Here is a 21804-nt window from a genome sequence, read left to right on the forward strand (position 1 = left end):
TCAGAAATTGTGTGCTGTTTATATACTTTATTTCTGGTAAACCTATGTAGGAACATTGGTATACAGATAAACATGCATATTTTACAATATTAATGTTCAGTTGTTGAGGAACATAGATTGAAGTACAAATAGCCAACAGATAAAAAAGTAAGAAAGATAAATACAAAGAGGAACAAAGTTTGAAGTATAAATGACAAAATAACAAAAAAATAAGAGAGATAAATACGAAGTAGCATATAAAAATATGTGGGTTTATGTGTGATGGATGAATATAATGGCTAAATGAGAATCCATTTTCTTATTGATAGTTCTGGTAAATTGACACAACTTGCGGAGTGCAGACATTTTAGTGGTATTCATTAGTTTATTGAACTTTAATACATTGCAACGCAACTACACGTTTTTACACATACCCCTTTCCCACGCGGCTACACCTTTTTATACATGCCCCTCTGCCACGCAGTTACACATTTCTACATATTGCATTGAAAAGCTTTTAACTCTGCGATAAATCCGTTTTGAGAACAAAAAGTAAAATCGGGTATTTTCGCAATATTTTCTAGCAATGAAATCACGCTAAAAAGGCATTCGAACGGTACTTTTTAACAGCAGACGACTACGGTGCAGTAATTTTGGATAAAAATGGCTGCCGTCGTAAACACTGAGACGTACGTTACGCACGCTATTGCGGCTGTGTTGAAAAAACACACCTATCTAAACTAAAACTGACTATTGAAAACAATCAAAACTGTGATTATGTGAAAGCTGTATACTGTTGGAATCAGAACAAATCATAAGTTTTGAATATTTGTGGCACATGGTACTTCCAATTCTTTAAAATCAATTAAACTTTCCAAAAACCCGTAAAAACGTCAAATTCCGCCTGTCAGGTGTAACAAACTGTAGGTCCAAAAAAGCTAAAATAGTGAATTGAGCTATTGCAGATGGTACGAAATTCGCCAAATTTTGCGTGAAAGAATAATTTCATATGTTCTTGGTGAGATAATTATCGAAATTGGGGCAAAAAAATATTCAATGCAAAAATGAAAGTGTTGGTAAATGGTCAGATTTCTAAAAGTGTTCAGTAATCAAATTTTATTACTAATGTAAGAACTTATTTACACAGTATTCTTTTCCGATTAATATTTCCTAAATATGTACATACTTTCAGCAATTCTACCTCGGAATTTGATAAAATTTTCAGTACAAACGAAAAGGTTGTGTCTTTTTTGAAAATGTCTAGCGAAATGTCAGATGTCAATATTTACTGGGTTCGTTGAGAAAAGTTCATGCTCCAAAGCAATTTTACAATCAATTGACATTTTCTTCTATGAAATAATGACTTTGTAATTGTACATACACTTAGGAATACACAAGTTTCATTTTTTATGATTCAAACCGTTTAAAACGGGGAAAATTCGAACAAAACAAATGTCTAGCAATTTGTCGAACTATCACTTTTAGACCGTTTGGAACGTTTTCCGTCGATCGGTAAATGGGGAAATAAAACAAATAATTTTTGCTTTAGATTACAAGAACCAGACACTTATACTCGTCTCGGCAATTGGAAGTATAGAACATGCAACTGAAAGAGAAAAAAATCGAAATCAAAGGGATATAAAAAGACTAAGAGTATCTGTATTTTGTGTTATTAAAAAATGAAAGAATAAACTAAAAAAGAATAGAATAAATTCTTATAGTTTATAGGAATTCGATCGGAGTGGAATGACTGAAACGCAAAATAGACTTGACAGAGCTTTAAAAAAGGTATAGAAAAGCAGTATGCTAATAGATAAAATGAATGCAGAAAAGGGAGTCCTAAACATTTATTTTGGAAAACGCAAATGAGCAAATGAAATTAAAATCAATGAGCGGTTATCTAATGGGTGTTGATGAAAACCCGATTTTCTTATGAATAGAAAACTCTTTCAAGCGAAATACTAAGCTGTGAAAGGTCCAAATTCTGCTATTGGTACATGTAACATAAAATCATACAAGTATATCAAAATGCACATTTCAACTTATCGCACGAGAAAGTTGCTATGTTCCCTCTCTAGACAGAATGTGCATATATATGTGGCGGTTGCATTTCACGCTGCGGTGCAAATGCATGCATGTGCAAATTTAATTTACCGGTAGTATTGATAATCAAATTAATCAGTTCAAGATGTTTTAATTGCTACCTATATTTTGCTTTACTGTACACGTGTTTCATGTCTTGTCGGATTTCTCAGAAAAAAGATCTTGAGCTTGATAGTGGCGAAGAATGGCAGAAAAGTAGCGACGATGAATCCCCAGACACATCAACAAATCCAAGCCCAATTCCATCCAATAAAGAAAATGAAAATGTCGATGAAATCCCAAACATTCCACACAATGAGCCAAACTGGCGTGAAACGTATGATCCCATTGATATAGACCCTTACATCCAAAATACAGGTACAACTCACAATCTGGGACCAAATGCAAATGAGTTGAACTTCTTTAAATTATTGTTCAATGATGAAATGATCCAAAACCTGGTACCTGAAACCAACAGATATATTACACAACATGAACCTGATCAAAACTGGAGCAATACAAACAACGATGAAATCTCAGCTTTTCTTGGTGCGTCAAAACAAAGTATGCAATTGGTCGGCCTTCGAAGAAATGGTGGAAGTATCTTATGAACTTCATCATCGATGTTTGCCTAATAAATGCATTTCTAAGTCATGACAGAGGAAAGAGTAAGATTGACTTTAAGATATATCTAGCAACACAACTGATCGGACATTTCTCAGTATGCACAGTACCAATACCTGCTCTTAAAAGACCGCGAGTCACTCACGCCCATGTGAAGCTTGCACAGAAACGTTCTACGTGCAAGCTTTGTATCAAAACGGGGGAAAAAGAAAAAGACGACACAATTCGGTTGCGAGAAATGTGACAAACATCTGTGTTCTCGGGACTGTCACAATGCATTCCATATTAACGTTGGAATCGAGGTACCCGCCATGAAAGAGTAATCAAGGGAACCAAGGTTATAGCGGTAATCAAAAGAATGTAATCCAGGGACAAAGACCAGACATGGAAAACAGACATACACAACAAAGAACATGAAGTAACTAAAATCATACAAACATACATGAAGAATAGAATTAAATGTAATTTTGTATCGCGGTATGGTAAATTGAAGTCTTGGTGAAACTTATTTAATGATAACTGTCTGTATGATTTGTAATATTTGATAAAAGATCGTGAAATCAATAAAATATTGCATTGAACTGTGTAAGTTTTTTTCTTAGTGGTATTTACAGATTATAAACATTGTTTTCGGGAAGATACTTGTCCATGTCACGGGGAAAGAATCGAGACAAAGTACTGTTTTTTAGCTATTCCTGTATGACATAATTTATATAAATCGAAAAGCTTCGAAAAGTAAGTAACGTAAAAATTATGGCCAAAAGCGCATCTGGTCCGTGACTATGCAAAAATCATCAAAAACGTCACTAAAAATACGATCTGCGGGAATGCAGTATAACCGTGACTTCGCCGTTGCAGAGCAGAAGAAAACGTAAAAAAAAATACAATGCGTGGCAATATTCACTAAAAACTTCTTATCTATATATATATTTCTATCCATCATGAAGGACCTGAATTTTAGTATATAATGATATTCATCACATATATCGCCAACCCCGCAAACAGGGCACTTTCTGTTTTATCAATATGTTTTTCCATCTCCCACTTTTAACCCGAAAGTTTTTGATTTATGAGCCGAAATTTACAAAGAGTTGCAATGTCTTTATCATTAAGTATATCAAATTATTTTCGATATCATGATCTTTTTTGAATAGTCGGTAATTTAATGTTTTAGCACCATTTTCAATATTTGAATACCATCTTTGGATGAAGTGGTGGCTAAAAACCACTAATTCCACTTCCCATAGGCTTCTATGCTAATTTCACAATATTCAATGGCTTCTCTGGACTTTACCTTAACTTTAACCTGCAGATGACTATATATCAGCATGATTCTACATATGTCAGCTCACAATCCTCAGAATGGCATGTGGGGTTAGCAGACTTGCAGTGCAGTACTGGTCACCGGAAGTGAAGGGTCTATAAATAGCATGGGAAATCCCAGTGTTTTCACAAGATAGGGGTATATTTAAAAATCATTATGGAGATTAGGCTTCACATCACAAGAAGCAAAATGCACCTATAAAATGTACAGAAATGTTTTTCCTTTCAGAAACTCTTTAAATTTTTAAAATAAGATGAGAACTTTTTTCACAGCACTAAGAGGAACAGGGGTAATTTCTGCGTAGGACTATTTTTGCGTACGTTCCAAATGCTCATTGGTTGAATTGGTGGTCTGTAACCTAAACAGTCACTTTTTGTCTTAGAAAAAATAAATAACTATACAGGTATCTTCCTACACACATACTGAATGCATTTGCAAAGTTTCAGTGAAATGTGACAAGCACTTTTTTAAATATTTGATTTTTAAATATAGGGTAACCAAGTTGTGCGAGCAAAAAAGTGAAAATATTCTACCATACTGAAATGCATTAAATATTTGCAAAGAACTTTTTCTGACTTTTCAAATAAAAAATATCAATCACAACTTGTTTTTTAACAATATTAATGAAGAAATAGTTTTAAAAGTAATCATTTTCTGAGAAATTGGTCTATTTTTAAAAATTTATTTCTGACATGCCTCCCCCTTTTTCTTGATCACATGTCAAAAATCCTAAATCTTTAAATTTTCACAAAAGGTGATATATTTGGCATTAAATTTGTAAATACAGTGTTTTCACATTAAAACATGACCAGTAAAGGGCACCTAAAGCAAAAAAAGTGCTCAATAATGGATTTTCCATGTTGCCATAGGGGAATGCTTATATGGCCTTAACCGCAGTAATGAAAGTGAGTTTTTCCTCATTTCTAACCTAATTTTTGCTCAAATCTACACAAAACTTGATTTCAAGTGCTTATTACTACCATATTTAGGTAAATATAGCCCTCAAAGTTTAATATTTGATATTTTTACTAAATTTTCTACACTTTTTACAAGATAGGACATAAAAATCAGCCAAAAAGACCAATTTTCCATAATTTGGACCTATAACTTAAAAAAATGCATATTTTGAAGGATTTTTGTAGTGTATTCCTCTCATGGCAAAGTTAACAAGATCTTCAAGTAGTTTAAAGCTATTTCAAGAAACTTTTCATTTTGCCATGGCTTCAACTTAAGGCTAAAAACCACTAATTCCACTTCCCATAGGCTTCTATGCTAATTTCACAATATTCAATGGCTTCTCTGGACTTTACCTTAACTTTAACCTGCAGATGACTATATATCAGCATGATTCTACATATGTCAGCTCACAATCCTCAGAATGGCATGTGGGGTTAGCAGACTTGCAGTGCAGTACTGGTCACCGGAAGTGAAGGGTCTATAAATAGCATGGGAAATCCCAGTGTTTTCACAAGATAGGGGTATATTTAAAAATCATTATGGAGATTAGGCTTCACATCACAAGAAGCAAAATGCACCTATAAAATGTACAGAAATGTTTTTCCTTTCAGAAACTCTTTAAATTTTTAAAATAAGATGAGAACTTTTTTCACAGCACTAAGAGGAACAGGGGTAATTTCTGCGTAGGACTATTTTTGCGTACGTTCCAAATGCTCATTGGTTGAATTGGTGGTCTGTAACCTGGTCACGAAGAGTTTTTTTTTCAACAGTGCTTTTTAGCCATTTACCATTGTAGACAAATTGATAGAGCCATATGTATTGCAGGCCACATTCATTCAAAATGTTTTCATACCTTGAAGCCAAAATGAGGAAGAAGATGTCGTGTTTGTTGATTATCAGCTTATAACGGTACTTAATTGTTGCTCCGGACCGTTTAAGAGTTTCATCCAAAAAGAAAACATTTTTACTTTAATATCTAAGACTAAAGGACATCTTCCTGATTCTCCATAAACCATGGAGCTAGGGGTTATTGATTTAACTCGGAGTAGAAGTTTACAAAACTTCAAAATGGATTTTTTTCTATAATATCGTTATTATCAAAGCCCCATACTTCACCACCATACAGTAAGATTTGTTTGAACAATGGACATCCCATAGAAAGAAGAAATTAACAATACATGTACTGCATGTATTAGATGTAGTTTTACAACAGGCACAGTGACCTAATATGTAATGTTGATATCTAAACAAGAACAATTCACAAACAAAACAGAGCTTTCTAAGATACCACTTCCCAACCATCTGGGGCAAGTGTAATTTTGATGTGGGGAAGTTGTTTATTATGCTCAACATTTATTTTCGCAAGTAGAAAAGTTGAATTTTTTCAAGGATTTGTAAAATTTGGAAAGCAAATTCAAGTGAGGGAAAGTTAATTTTCATTTTTAATTTTGCTATGGAAACCTAACATTTTGAAAAATTCTAGATCCATGCATTGTTTGTTGAAAAGATTTCCTTCAGGTAATTATAGGTAAAAGTTGTACATACATGTAATAAGATAATTCCTTGGTGTTTCCTTCAGGTAATTACATGTTAAAGTCATACATACATGTAATAAGATAATTCCTTGGTTTTAGAAAGTAGTGTTTCTGCTATATTTGTTAGGTTTTACCCATCCATGCTGATTTTTCATGTGAGTGTACAAATTATCTAATCGAGTGTATGTGGAGTTACAAAATTGACACTGATGTTCTTCTCCAAAGTGTGTTCTAATGTGTCTTCGTAAGGTTTCTCGTGATGATAGCTCTAATTTACATATTGTACAGCCATTGCATTGTGGGATCTCATTTGGGTGACATATCTTGTGTTCTAATGCAGTCAAAGTGCTCTCAAATGTAACACCACAAACCCAACATTTAGGTGCACCATGTACTAAGTTGACACCCCTGCGGACTTTCTTATTGCTGTGGGGTGTGTTTCTTGTAAGATGGTCTGCATTATTTGCTTTATGACGTGTATTTGCAACATTAAGCTCTGCATTTTCGACAGAATGGTAGATAAAAGAAAATTTGTTGAGGTGTTCTATGTCTATAACATCAGCCTCCTCTGACCCAATAACTGGAACTTCTGGTAAGGATTTATAATCAGAACTTTGTTCTATTTCCTCCGAATGAAGTGAAACAATGTGTCTCTTTAGATTATTAATACTTCCAAAAGATAAACTACAGGCACTACATGTATAGTTTAGTATCTGTCTTGTTCTATCTGGATTTGATTGCAGATCAATGTCTTGGCCATCTTCATCATTTATTACTATTGGTAAGATGTTCATATTTGTAACATTTGTTTCCCCTGAAGTTTTCTCCATGATGATCTTAGGCATACCAGCACATTTTGCATCAGTTAAACTTATGGTATTCTGTTTTTCTGTAGATTGTTGTTCACATGAAAAGTCTACAGTCAAGTCAATAGAAGGATTAGTAGGTAATGTTTTACTAGACATTGTATCCTGAGACTGTTTTGTGATTTCTGAAGATTTGTCTCCTTGTTGCATATCTGATTGTATTTCTACTGGAACAATACTGTCTGCTTGATGATTTGTTTGGGTGTCTAACCTATCTGGTGAAGTAATGTCAAACCCTACTGGTGAATTGATGTCTACTTGTTGATCTACTGCAATATTTAATTGCTTCCCAATGTTAGCAGATACTGAGGCATGACTTGACAACTTGACAGGGTATACAGCTGTAGTCAGTGGTCTTGCTGTTCTGTTTGTCGAGTCACTTTGAACATATTTTTGAGAACTGGTATGAAAATGCACCATATTCACTGATTTTGGTTGATATTGTTGTAATCTATTGGGTGCAGACCCCTGCAAGTTTGCATGTTTCTTCATGTGTGTCTGTAAATTGTCTTTACGTTTATATGCACAGCTACAGTACAAACACTTATAGAGCAGTGTCTGTACATGGCCAACACAGTGTCGTCTTAGGTTACAGTAGGATGCAAATTTAGCATTACAAACACAACATTGTAACTGTAACTTATGGTTTTCTGAATGTTCAACTATCTGTTGGCAATTATCTAGTCTTTGTCCACAAAGTTTACACTGCACAAAAATTTTGGGTTTTTTATCCCTCATAAGACGAGACTTCAGTCTCATATGTCTAGCTTTCATTAACATAGCTTGTTTCCGTACATTATTGATATTATTTACTAGATGATGTGAAGTTTGGTATTCATGTCTACCGGCTATTGTAAGTTGATTATTTGCTGGATTATATACACTATTGGCTGAAGTCTCTGGTATCTGTATACTTGTATTTAACTGTGAAGACTTCACACTTGAGTTAGCTCCTCTTGAAGATAGGGTAGGTTGAATTTCTGTAAGAGACTTTAGATTACTGAATTGATTTTCATGACAAGTAGATGTAGTATCAAGATTTTGGTCTGAGAAATCAATGACACTAACATTTTGAGATGTGTGATAATGATCATCTTCTGTGCTGTTTATTTTATTTTCAGTTAAGTCAATCAAGTCTTTAGATGAGCATTGGGAAAGATTGTTTGAAAGTTTTTCTGTCTCCTCATTTGAGGTCCATGGTAGATTTATAACTGACAGTGATGAGGATACCTGACTGTTCTTTTCAGTTCTATGTAATTTTCCCTCATCTGAAGTATAAAACAAAATCAGCATTAAACATTACACCAATGATGTCATGTACATGTAGATGTTAAAATGAGTTATCTTTGATGTCTCATTATTACAAAATAAAATGCTTCGCAGGATGCATACTGATATGACCACCATCCACTGGTGTAGAAACAGTTGTGGAAAATCAAGACTGACACAGCTCTAAATTAGCATTGTGATTAAATGTTTGAAACAGCACAAATATCATACCATATCATGTTAAAAAACTTTGAAACTTACAATTGGACATCTGTCAAATAAAACCCAATATCCAAAATTCAAATACAGGGATTAATTCAATATATAGATTGATTGTAGTTTCTATGGCTGGTATTTCGTGCATTTTAGGTGAGAAAATTTTAAAATACTTTGTACATGTACTAGTCTGATATGCTGAGCCAGATTTTGGATGTGCCATAGAAGTAACAGCCCACAGGTAGCTATTGGATGTTTTTGCCACTCCAATCTATAATCACTTGAGCAAGCAAGCTCCCATGAAACATCTGACAAATGACACAAATAAAAGATGATTAAAATGAGAATAAAATTAATTACTAGTAAGTTAAATCAATTATAAATGTAGATGCTTCTGAACAGAGCTAAATGATAGAGAAGTCCAAAACTGGTAAAATGAAAATTAAGGATGTGATATACATTTGGACTACAGGGCCCCCAAAAAAAGGATGGTGGAGAAGAGGTTTCCAGCACATGAACTTCAGAAGCTGAAGACTTCTATGACAGTCAAATTGTGACATCAACAAAACCCCGCATCATCCTGCTGTCCTTCCAGAGCGTCCTGGTAATGGCTTTCTCATGTCATCTTTAAGAAGACAAGATAAATGGTAAAGAAGTTTATATGTATACTATGGGCCAAAAAAAAAGTCTGCAATATTATGGAAAATGGTCATGTAACAAAAAAAAAAAAGAAGAAAAGTTGGACAGAGCAGCTCCAAGACTAATAATTTTGGGTTTCATGTTTCTTAGAGAGTGTTTTAGGTTTGAAGGGGAAGGGAGCTTAACAGTTGATAAGCCAAAAATTAATATTTAAAAACTTAAGATCTGATATACTTTAGGTACAAAAAAGTTCTACAAGATGGCAAAAATGGGGTTTTCATTGTGTGAATTTATGCAACTCCCACAATTTGATGACATCTCTAGGAAATGTGACTTGGTGGACTAAGATTTGATTAGAAATAGCAGCTCCAACACTAGATGTTATAAGGGTATGAACAGAATTTATATTTCTAAAATTAATACACAATTGATTAATATCTATACTACATAGATCTACTATCACATTTTGAAACATACACTTGAAGATTGGCAGGTGCATACAAATTAAATGATAGAAAAACTCCTGTCTATTGAAGAACCTTAACAAGACCATATCCTTGAACAAATTAATTAGCTGGTTGTGTATTGCAGCAATATATGTAAATGATCATACAAAATACAACAAATACAATTCTTAAATGATTATGTGAGTTTTATTAACCGGCATTTTGTTGGTCAGAAGGCAGTCCAGTCCATATCAAGTATCGTACTACCTTGCTGACCGTCAAAATACTTGATTTTATTGACTATGACTTTTGAAACATTGTTGATGTCATACCCAGAAAGATGTATAATAAAATAAATATTGATTCATTCAAGATGAATAATTACATTTTTTTTAGTGTTAAAATATGCTTTATAGACTATAACTTTGCAAAGTAGGAATTATTGATTGCCAAATTATCTTCTTTTTTACTTAAAAGGTGCTCTACAAGTACATTGTACATGTAGATTAGCTTCTTCAAAATACAAAATGTGCTTTGCTCTGTTGAAATAAGCTACTAGGAATTCTTCAGTGTGAAACAGACTTTGGGTCAAATTTCTGAAAACATTTCATTAATACTGGGCCTGAAATAGGCCTTAATGACCCTACATTTTTCTATATCAAGTAGCAATAAGAATCAAAATGCTGAAAGCACCGGTGGTTTTTGATTCTTGTGAAAATTGTGGCATTAACATATTTCAAAGATCATATGATGTTAAATAAAATTTTGATCATACATTGCATTTAAAATACTATTAAGAACTGTCCTTTTTAATATGTATAAACTGAAAGTCTATACTACAGATCCAACTTCACACACATTTACAAATTTTTGTTCCATTTATCTTTTTCCCCAATTTTAAATCTATCCAAAAGTTAATGTGCATATACATTCAAAAGCTATATTAACAGAGTATTTATCCTACATAACAATCACACTTACATAAAACCTATATCAGCTTAAGAAAATAATTTCCTTAAGACAAGAATTTCAAAATCAAGACACTTTTATCAATTCAAATTTTCCCACAAATCTTACTTAGTTAAAACCATTGCTCTTCACTTCCTGTTTATAAATGGTAAAATATTAATGACAGGATAGATAATTTGACATAAGTGTGTTAGAATGAAAATATTAAAACACATTTAATCCTTCCAGACACATTACATTTTTTTTTATTTTCCATAGAGTAACTGTCACTCATGCCAATAACTAGCATATTAGTTATGTTCATCTATGTGTGCTTGATGATCAATTTTACCAGCACAAACATATTAAAACAGCTTCCAAACATAATACGTTTAAAACATAAAACTAGATGATTTAATTCTGATATTGAATTATATGTAGGCCAGAAAAACATCAAATAGGAAAAGGTCAAACAACTGTGGGCCCCTATTGATATAATCTTCTCCGTTATAAGTTTTTATTTTTTTTTTTCTTTAATCTTTTCCAATTTTAATTATATATGAACAGGTAAAAAGAACATGTTCTAATAGTTTATTCATTTAGTTGAAATTAAATTTGTACAGTTAAGTGGATTATTTGTAAAGTTCTTGAATTGGATTAGGGATGAATGAAAGATGAAAGTGAGGATGTGTGAAAGTGATAGTGAATACATATAATATTTTTATAGTCTTTTTTTGTATTAAATTTGATCTCTTGTGAAAACTCTGTTACACCTGAGTCAGGTGGTGATGTAAGAGTCTTTGTAAAAACCTGATTATACTCAAAAAGAAATAAATAAAAATAAAAACAAAAAAATATTGAAACAGCTCTATGTCAAAGTACATGTGCAGGGTTCGACGTTAACTTTTATATTCACTTGTCCAGTCGGGCAAGTGACATATGTGATTCACTTGCCCGAAATATTGAAATACTTGCCCGGAACTTTGTGTCACTATATAGTGTTTAAACCAGAAACCCTTGTTTAATAAGACGTGGATGGCAAGAAACTGTTCAACTATAATGCAGATGACAGTGGTTTAACATAAATTGACCATTCTAAGATTCGATTACAGTGATACATAGAGTTAGACACCATGATCAATCAACATTGTTGAGTATACTATTTTCAGAGAATTCTGTAAGGCAAATAGAAAATGTACCAGTCAGACAAAGGATACACAAAGTGATGGCAAAGGTCAGCTCATGTTGTCCTGTCAGAATTGTACCAAATACATGACATATTCATGAACCTATGTAATACTGATTACCAAAGAAATTAAATAAATTTGAATAAAAATAACTGTAAACACATTTTACTAAATTAAAATGAACCTGGATATAACATTTTTCAAGACAACTCCGTTTGTGAAAGTCCTTTAAAAGACCTTTAAAAGACACAAAATACCTTGTCCAAAGTAAGAAATTCCATAAATAAATCGCGATGTTCAATTGGATAACGAAAATAGATGTACAATTGGACGCATCCGATTGGTCCACATTAATATCATACGATCTATTTTATGGCAAAGGGAAAATCAGAAAACTATCCAATGATAATCTAGGTCAGCAAGGTCGGGAAGAACGGTGAACTATACGGAAGTAATTTTCGATGTTTTAGAGCTGCGATGATCAGAAATAATGTAATTTGGGCACATATTTTTTTCACTTGCCCAGTCGGGCAACTTTGATGTCGTTTTTACTTGCCCAGACCGGCGATTTACTTGCCCCGGGCAATCGGGCAACCGTTAATGTCGAACCCTGATGTGTCTTTACTGTTACACAGTAACACCCGTACCAGTTTTCATAAATTTTAAACAATTTTTCAAAGAAATAGCAGCCAAAACATTTGACTGACAAACCAACGTTATTACCTGTAAATAAGTTAATGATTATTGGAAATCTCATCCAGACAAGACACAAAATATTTCTGGAAATTTGAGCTATGACTATTTTTCAAAACAGTTTTTTTCAAGTTTATTTTTGATCTGAGCATGCAAAAGGTGGACACAAACATCTGCTGAAGTTTGATAAAATGTCTGGCATTGGTTGTCGAAATGTACAGACCCTTGGTCTGGAGCTGTTTTCTGATTTGGCCACCCACTGATTGGGCAGCCTAATCAGAAAACAGCTCTGGACACTGAATGATGTGAATCCCAATTTAAAGGGATTACTGTTATTATCTAGCCAATCAAACTTCTCGGTTGAAATTGAGGTAACTCTGCTATGAGCGTTTTTAAAAACAATTGGATGAATTTTGTTGAATGCTGTACCAAATTAAAAATAAAAGATATACATATTTACCACATGGTTGCACGAAGATCACCGATACAGCACCAACAACCTTCAAGCCTTTACTATCAAAATAATGTCGACAGAAAACTTTGAGCTCATTATTGGCCCGATCATACTCTGTTTGTGCCACATTTTGAATCACCATTCTTTTTCGTGTACGACCTTATTATACCCGGCAATGAAGTCAACCAAATTTTCTATTTACTTCCCCATCAGCTGAAGGGAGATAACATCCGGCGTTAAAAACCAAGGTTCTGGGTCGTTTCGCCCTTTTTCCCCTTCGCCCTGAGTTGTTTCGCCCTTTCCTTATTAATAAGGAATTTCTCCTTATAAATATTATTTACTACTATTTTAGCCTTCGTTCTCGATGTGAGTCGTTTCGCCCTCTCTAATTCGTTTATGTATCATTACAACAAATAAATAGTTGATGATACATTAAAAAGAGTTCGTTTATGTGATGAGTCATTTTATCCCTCCATTTTTATGTATTTATTTCTTCTGTTAAAAAAGGTCGGAGATTTTCGCCCCTAGGCAATTATTGAATTCTCTCGATCCTCCGTAGACATTTATTTATTTATTTATTTAGAGAAAAAAAAAGATCGAAGATTTTGCCCCTACAAATGTTGAATAGTTTGTATATTTATTTAGATCTCTCTCTCTCTCTCTTTCTCTTGGAATATTGCGTAACTGCATAGACAGCTTGTCTAAAAACAATATAGAATGCATTATCTTTTCTTTTCAATTAAATTTTTGCTAATTTCATTCACAGCTTCAGCAATTAAATCAATTAATGTTTAATAGCAGGTAATTTATTGACCCATATTTAATTGTATTCACAGCATTTAACATAATTAGTTCTAAATTGATTTACACTATACCTTTGTATAATTGAATCCACAGCTTCAGTATTAAACTTAATTAATTTGTAATAGTATATAATGTTTTAACCCGTATGTAATTGCATTCACGGCTTCAGTGCTTGATTGCGGTAATCGTTTGATCTTAAGATCGAATAGCTTGGGCATCGTTCACCGAGGTGCTTAAATACAAGTTCCATGGGATCATCCGGCATTCCCAAACAACTCCAGTATGCCTACTGAACTCTGCATAGAGTGTTCCCGACCAGTAACCGGCCGACAGCACGCCATTACATGCGATGTTTGTCAGAAATGGCAACATCGTATATGTAACACGGGTATTACACAACTGCAATACCGCAATGCCGTTAAGTCAGGTGCAAACATCCATTTTGTATGTAGACCATGTGAGACGTCCAACTGGCCAGATGACTCCCAACCACCAACTCAATCCTCTGATGTGCCACCACAAACTCAATCCTTTGATGTACCACCACAAACTTAGTTATTCCAGTGGAATCGTGGAGCGTCTTTCAGCTGTCCGTACGTACGAATAACGACGTGGAAGGTATCTATATTTTTATTGAGTTTATATTTAATATCAAACACCTATATAATTAAACTAAAATGAAAAGAAATATCAATTTAATAAAAGAAATTAATTTTGAATCCACGATAGGATACATAACTAAATATACTAGAAATGTATAACAACCTCTTTCATTTCAGGTTTTGAAATACATTTTCCTTGCAATTTTAACATGTTTTTTTTTATCATTTTAGGATGGCACACCAGACTCAACCAGAAATCCAGTTCCGGCCGTGGAATATACAGACTGATCCCGCTGTTGAGAAGGGAGGCTGAACTCATCGCCATCAGTGTTGCTTCCGATGACCTTGCGAGGGAGACCAATCGCCGCTACAACCGACTGGACGACAAACTCAAGGAACTGTGGACCATGTACCAGGACCCTTCCACTCAGATGACAACAACAACGTTCCTCAAGAAGATTGGACATATATACCGATTTTGCGACTGATGATATTGTGATCCAGTGTTTTTGAACGATGTAGTGACTATTATAATTAGTGCTTTTATAATTCCCATGATCATGTTGTATTTTTAACCCTGTCATTTACTATGTGTTATTATATGTAACTTATATAAATAGTGCTTTTATTCTCAATCAAATTTTAATCATGCTTCATTTTCTATGTATTCTTTAAACAGTTTGTTGTAACAATGTGCTAGTAATTGTGCTCTTATACTCATGAATTATTTAAATAAATGTTCAGAACTTATATTAATCTCTTCTGTCATCACCATATATCACATTTATTCTCGAGGCCGAAAAAGATATATAATGACATAATTGGTTATCTTCCAATTTTCTCATTTCTCAATAAATATCTCTTGTGACATTGCCTCAGCAACTGATGGGCTTTATCTGAAAGAAAAAGGAATACCAGTACAAGTATCTATCAATTTAACAATTAGATCAACCCCTACTATACAAACATTCAAGTTTTTATTCACAGAATAAACATGTATTCTTACCTGTCACAACACAAGCCAATTAACAGGAAAATAAATCTAAGGAGGGCGAAATGACCCATCAATTACTCGGTATATATAAACACATGTATATCCAATGAGGGCGAAATGACCCTGCAGTAAGGGCGAAACAACGAGAGGGCGAATGGGAAAAAGGGCGAAACTACCCGACGCCAAAAACCAAATACTTAATCGTAACGCAAAAGGTAATAACGCACTAATAGATGACGTCATGCCAGACGTTTGTTTGATATGATTATGTCTCATTTACTTGGTAAGTTCAGGGTGTGTGCCATGTAGGGACATCAAATGGTTAGTTTTATAAATGTTGTTGATAAATGAAGTGAGTTCGCTTTTATTCAGGGATATATTATTTTATTTTGGCATGCCAACAATATTCCTTTGACCCTACACACCTCTCTTTAGTTTCGATGTTTATCATACATACCGGTAAACGCAGCTTCTACCAATACCACATGCAAATATTGTACATGACTTTTGCACCAGAACCGGCGGTCAAAATAATACGTACATGTTCTTCACCCTGGCCTTGATTGCGCCGATAAAATGATGAATTTAATAGTAAAGATTCACGCAAACTTTCTCAAGTACGGATCAATCAGATTTTGGTGACCACCTGTAGAACTTTATTCAACAGGTAACTAAACCAACTAACGCGTCTTTAAATAGGCAAAGTTGAAATACCAGAGAAGTCCGAAACAATGAAATAAACAGCTGCGCCATGAGTGCATAATACACCTGTTGTCTTGTGAAAACATAATAAATGCTTTTGGAATACAGGATGTCATGCCAAGTATATCATGACTCATTCTTTATTCTTGCTAAATAGGAAGTTTATATGAGAGAACGACAAAAGTTGCTGACATGTTTTATATTATACAAAATTGAAGCATTAATTCTGTTTAAGGGAGCAAAGATTTTTGCATAGAAAATTTTGCATGTCAATACATAAATTGAAAATTTCAAAGTTCCATAAAACAGAAAGTTGATAAAAGAGAGAAACAAAAATTGTTACAACATGTTTCAGTGTTTATGGTATAATGTTTCTCTAAAACAAGATTCACCACATTGTTCTTTCTAAGGGTTATTGCATCAATAAATGTATAAGAAGGTTGGAAGGCAGTTTTTTTTCTGTGATCCAACCACTGATACATATTTTTTAAGGATTAATGCACCTCTTGAATTCTCCTTATACAGCGCAAAATGTGAAAAAAAACCTTTTTGACAAAAAAATTAAATAAAAAATTCAATAACTCAAAACTAAAATATTGAATTACCATGAAAAAGTATACTGATCTTCAGATTAATATAACTAACAAGTGTGTAAAGTTTTATGCTATAAGCATAAATAGTTTTTGAGATACGGCACGACATGTGAAAAAAATATCACCCCTCATTTTAGATACAAAGTCCCGTAACTCATAACGTTTTTATCTAATTTTCACTAAAAAGTGTACAGACCATTTGAATATCATAAGAAACAATTATGTAAAGTTTCAAGAAATATGGATAAGTTGTTCTCAAGTTACGGTGCTTCATGTGAAAAATAATCATAAATTGTTCCCTATTTTAGTTTAAAAGTCCTGTAACTCAAAAAGTTTTTATCTGATTTTCATCAAAAAGTATACAGACCGTTTGGCCATCATAAGAAACAACTATTTTAAGTTACAAGAACTTTAGATAAGTTGTTCTAAAATTACGGTGCGACATGTTTACAACTGGCGGACGGGCAGAGGGACGCCGGACATGTGTATACTATAATGCGTCCCGTCAAAATTTTTACGGGCGTATATAAAGTTGCAGAACATGTTCTCGTCAATGTTCAGCAACTTTTCTTTATTGGAAGTTTCGGACTCTCTGGTATTTTTCATAGTATAAATATTTTTATCCAGTGACCCTTACTTTTCTTTTCATATATCATTAAAAATGTTATTTGAGAAATTTTCATGAAACCCATGTTACTTCTTCAGGATTACTTTTGAATAAAAATAAATAATATAACGAGAAAAGGTATGGTGTATATGTCAAAAAGACAACAATCCCACCGGGATGAAAATGTCAGCCCAAGGCCACCCACGGGTCTTCAATGAACGACTAGAAAACCCTTATACTACAAGGCAGGATGCAGCTGGCCCAAAACATAATTACACACAGGTACAGTGGAGACTTTTGTAGGCCTTATAATAATCATTTCAGCAATTGAAAGTTTCATTCTATCTATCATAGTTTTCAAGATGAAAACTGTAAAAAAGTCATTTTTCACCTCTCAAGGGCAATAACCCTTACATGGGGTCGTCTGACAACTTTGATCCCTGGGGACTTTTGTAGGCCTTGTAATAAAGATATTTCAGCAATTGAAAGATATTGGCCAAACCAAACGGTTTTGCAGATATATGCAAAAAAACTACTGTACGACCCCTAAGTTATATTTTTAGTAAAGGCGGCAACGTTTAAACCCGATCAAAAATCCGAACGGTAATTTTGTTAAGGATACCTTAAGAAACAAAAATACCAACTTTCACAGACTTCTGTACAGTAGTTTCTGAGGAGAAGATTTTTGAAAATAATGACATCAAAATCGGCAAGAAATGTCCAAAAAGGGCAATAATTCTAACATGGGTCAACAGATTTTCACCGCAATATGACCACAGATGGATCTTATCATGTTGAATACTTTTATTCAGTCAGAATTTGGCTAAACCTAACGGTTATGGAGTTATATGCCAAAATCTGCAGTCCGACTCATGTGTTTTATTTTTAGTAATGGCGGCCATGTTTTTTATCCGATCAAAAATCCAAAAGGTCGTTTTGTGCAGGATACTCTAAGGAACAATCATGATAAGTTTCATGCAAATCTATTCGGTAGTTGCAGAGGAGATGTTTGAAGAAATTGTTAACGACGACGACGACAACGACTACGGACGCCAAGTGATGGAAATTGCTCATATGGCCTACGGCCAGGTGAGCTAAAAAGTAAAATAAAGGTGAAGACATACAAATGCCAGAAATTCCTGACTTGGAACTGGTGCAGAAATGCGGCGGGCTTGAAGTACTGTAGCGTGATCACAAGCCCCCTTTGAAATCTGCCACTGTGGAAAAAAATGTTACACAATTTAACACTCCAAAAAATCAGTTGAAAAAAGATCCGAGTTTCTTGTTACAACAGAATAAAGAAACTGAATATAAATTACACAAATGTACAAACTAAGGACTAACAGGCCAGCAGTTTGCTGACATACCAGCTCCAGACCAATTAAAGCCTACAAAAAGTTATGTCCCCATCGTATGTAAAATCAATCCCAATTTTCCCCATGCGGGGTTGAAAACCTACTATGGCAGTCAAGAGAAATCCTTTTCCCGCTAAAACTTCAAGTGAGCACACTGAATTTTTTTCTTCTTAAATTGATCTAACATGAGAGGTCTTCAAAGCTTTCACAACCCTTTGAAATATACTTAATTATTATTCTTATACAGAGCAGCCAAGATCGGATCGTCCTTAAGTCTGTTAAATAGCTTGTTACATTAACTAGTCCGTTATCCCATGACCATAACTATCGGGGTTTTAACACTATTTCCGGGACGGAAGGTCGAAATATTTTGGGCTTTAAATTGATATTAAAATCATATTTATATAATTATATAATTGAAGAAATTACTATAAAAATGAATAAGGGGTAAAAATAATATCTTTAGAATATTAGGTACACGTAATAACAAACGAAATTTCCTTCCAAATACTTACGATATGACGTATGCATGTTTGAATGAACATAACATTGTTTTATGCAAAATATTCATTTCTCAAAATTTCCCGCTCTCCAAAATAATACCAGGTTTTATTCCTAAAATATATTCGTTCTTGGTACTATCACCCATGAAAGAAAAGTAAAAGTTACTATTAAAGTTATACTTTTTGGCTTAGATCATTGATTAATCATTGATATCCTGTTGTCATTTAAAAGTGGCATCCTTTCTTTTTTCTCCTCCAGTTCCGACTGATGAAAGCAGTAATTACTTTGTCGAAGAAGGCGCTGCATCGAAAGTCAGTTACAATAACGACAGAGTAAGTCATGGAATACATATGTTTTATGTGAAGCCATAATTTTTAGCATTTGAATAATGACCAGAAATTTGTTTTTTTTATCCTAGACGTGAATATTTGTTTGAAGAAGTAATGTTAAAATATGTTTTAGAGTTACATTGTAAATAATTGCATTCTTATCTTATTGTAAAAGAATAACAATAATTTATTAACTTGTTAAACCCACCATGCAGCATTTGAGCAGAGGGTCATTATATATATATATATAAATACCATGCCATTCACCATGGCTGCTAATAAAGTGTGTGTCATCAAAAGAAAATTGTGTAATGCAAGTCTGGGATGAAATATGAACTATCGGAACCTTTTTTTCTTTCTCTACCAGTTCGTTGTTAAGTCAGAACATTTGAACAGAAAGTATATTTGGTCTTCCAATAACCCAGATTTACGTTTTGCTGGGGAGGGAACTATATCTTCAACTTGCGCAAGTTATCTTGTTGAAATCATGGCATCCCCTTTCTATGTGTTAGCTACTTCACCTTAATTTTTAAATGAGGGGCGATACTTCAATAAGTTATTGGATTGAATAGATGCATCCATGGACTTTACATACACTCCTTGACACACCTAACACTACTGGGAAATAACATTATGTTGAAAGAGTAATCAAGGGAGCCAAGGTTATAGCGGCAACCAAAAGAATGCAATCCAGGGACAAAGACCAGACATGGAAAACAGACATACACAACAAAGAACATAAAGTAACTAAAATCATACATACAAAGTAACAAAAGTAAATGAGCAACTCGGACTCCACTATAAACTGGGAGCATGGACCAGGTGCACCGGTAGGGTAAGCGTCTTCTGCTTTTCTAGAAACTATTCATTGTAGGTTAATATACAAAGTTGGAGAAACAATACTAAATTAAAAAAACTGTTTTTGACTCTTTAGATATTGGTACAGACGAGACCAATAACTTGTCAGATTTACCCTGGATTGTCTCCCAGAGTTTTGTTTAACTTTTTATCATCGAAATCGGCATCTAAAGAGACAAAATTGTATTACACCAGAAGGCTACAGACAGTAACTTCAACATACACAAACGATTATCTTCAAAGAAATGGCTTCCCAGAGCCGTATGACAAAGACGTCCAGACTATAGATAGTCTGAATAATTCAAACAACGCTATAAGTCAAGTGTCATCCAGTTGGATGTCTATTATATCCCATAATAAAACTCCAACATCCATGGAGTGCATCTTAACATGTCATAACGGTTGTCCGGACTATTACAAACTTTATTATGGAAGCCAGGAATTGAGGAAGTAGCTATAGTCAGTATGTTTTTCTTTGATAATTCACTCGTTTAATTTCTTTATGTTTATTAAATATCAAATTAACATGAACGCATCTGAAAACTTATATGAAGACACCTGTGACTAAGTAGCATTCTTTACCTTAGGCAGTGTGGTACCTAAGAATCACCATGGAATTCAGGCATTTCTTTTTTCAATAACTGAAACACCATCGGAGAAACTAAGGTATTGCTTTCCTGGTGTCAGCTTCTGAATTTACGTCAGTTTTCATATTTGATATGCAGTTGCATGTATACACAGTTCCATATTAGATTAAAGTTTATGCCCTGCAATCACAGTCCACTGACATTGAAATTTTCTTGAAAGACGTCTGATTAGGTCAGTTGAATATGCACAACTAGTGCAAGGTCAACCATATTTTGTATGCTTTGCTTTGCTTTGCATCAATACATCAGTTCCATATATATTACATGCATATGCCCTCACAGTCACGGTCTTCTAATTTAAAAAAAAATGCTCAGTGATTGGGTCAGTCTGACATGAACAACTGTCGAACTAGGTCAATAGCATTTAGCGTATTGTTGCACAAGCATCACTACATTACACTTCTATATCTGTTTATGCATATGCTCCCACAATCACTATCATGCAAATTTTGAATACCGAGTAACAAAGACCATGTGCGTCAGACCGAGATATGTGTTGGTGATAACAGTGTATTAAGAAAGAAGCCAATAAACACTTCACGACTTGATATGCCTCAAACCGTTTACAGTTGTGGGACACAATACTCAAG

General features: G+C 33.9%; 2 protein-coding genes across 2 annotated transcripts; one reads left to right on the forward strand and one right to left on the reverse strand.

Annotated features, from left to right (window-relative positions):
• Window positions 1-6395: 6395 nt before the first annotated feature.
• Window positions 6396-13446, reverse strand: LOC148623164 (uncharacterized). The gene is made up of 2 exons (XM_088573734.1): window positions 13226-13446; window positions 6396-8635 (listed from the first exon to the last, which is right to left on the reverse strand). The coding sequence occupies exons 1-2, from the start codon at window positions 13359-13361 to the stop codon at window positions 6597-6599; spliced, it is 2175 nt and encodes a 724-aa protein (XP_088429860.1). The 5' UTR covers window positions 13362-13446; the 3' UTR covers window positions 6396-6596.
• Window positions 13447-15792: 2346 nt separating this feature from the next.
• Window positions 15793-21092, forward strand: LOC148623165 (uncharacterized). The gene is made up of 3 exons (XM_088573739.1): window positions 15793-15902; window positions 19639-19712; window positions 20644-21092. Exons 1-3 carry the CDS (start codon window positions 15881-15883, stop codon window positions 21019-21021), a joined length of 474 nt encoding a protein of 157 aa, XP_088429865.1. The 5' UTR covers window positions 15793-15880; the 3' UTR covers window positions 21022-21092.
• Window positions 21093-21804: the final 712 nt, after the last annotated feature.

Source organism: Perna viridis, chromosome 3 (assembly GCF_037379345.1).
Source record: "Perna viridis isolate PV_CMFRI_1.1 ecotype Kerala chromosome 3, ASM3737934v1, whole genome shotgun sequence".
Taxonomy (NCBI): Eukaryota; Metazoa; Mollusca; class Bivalvia; order Mytilida; family Mytilidae; genus Perna; species Perna viridis.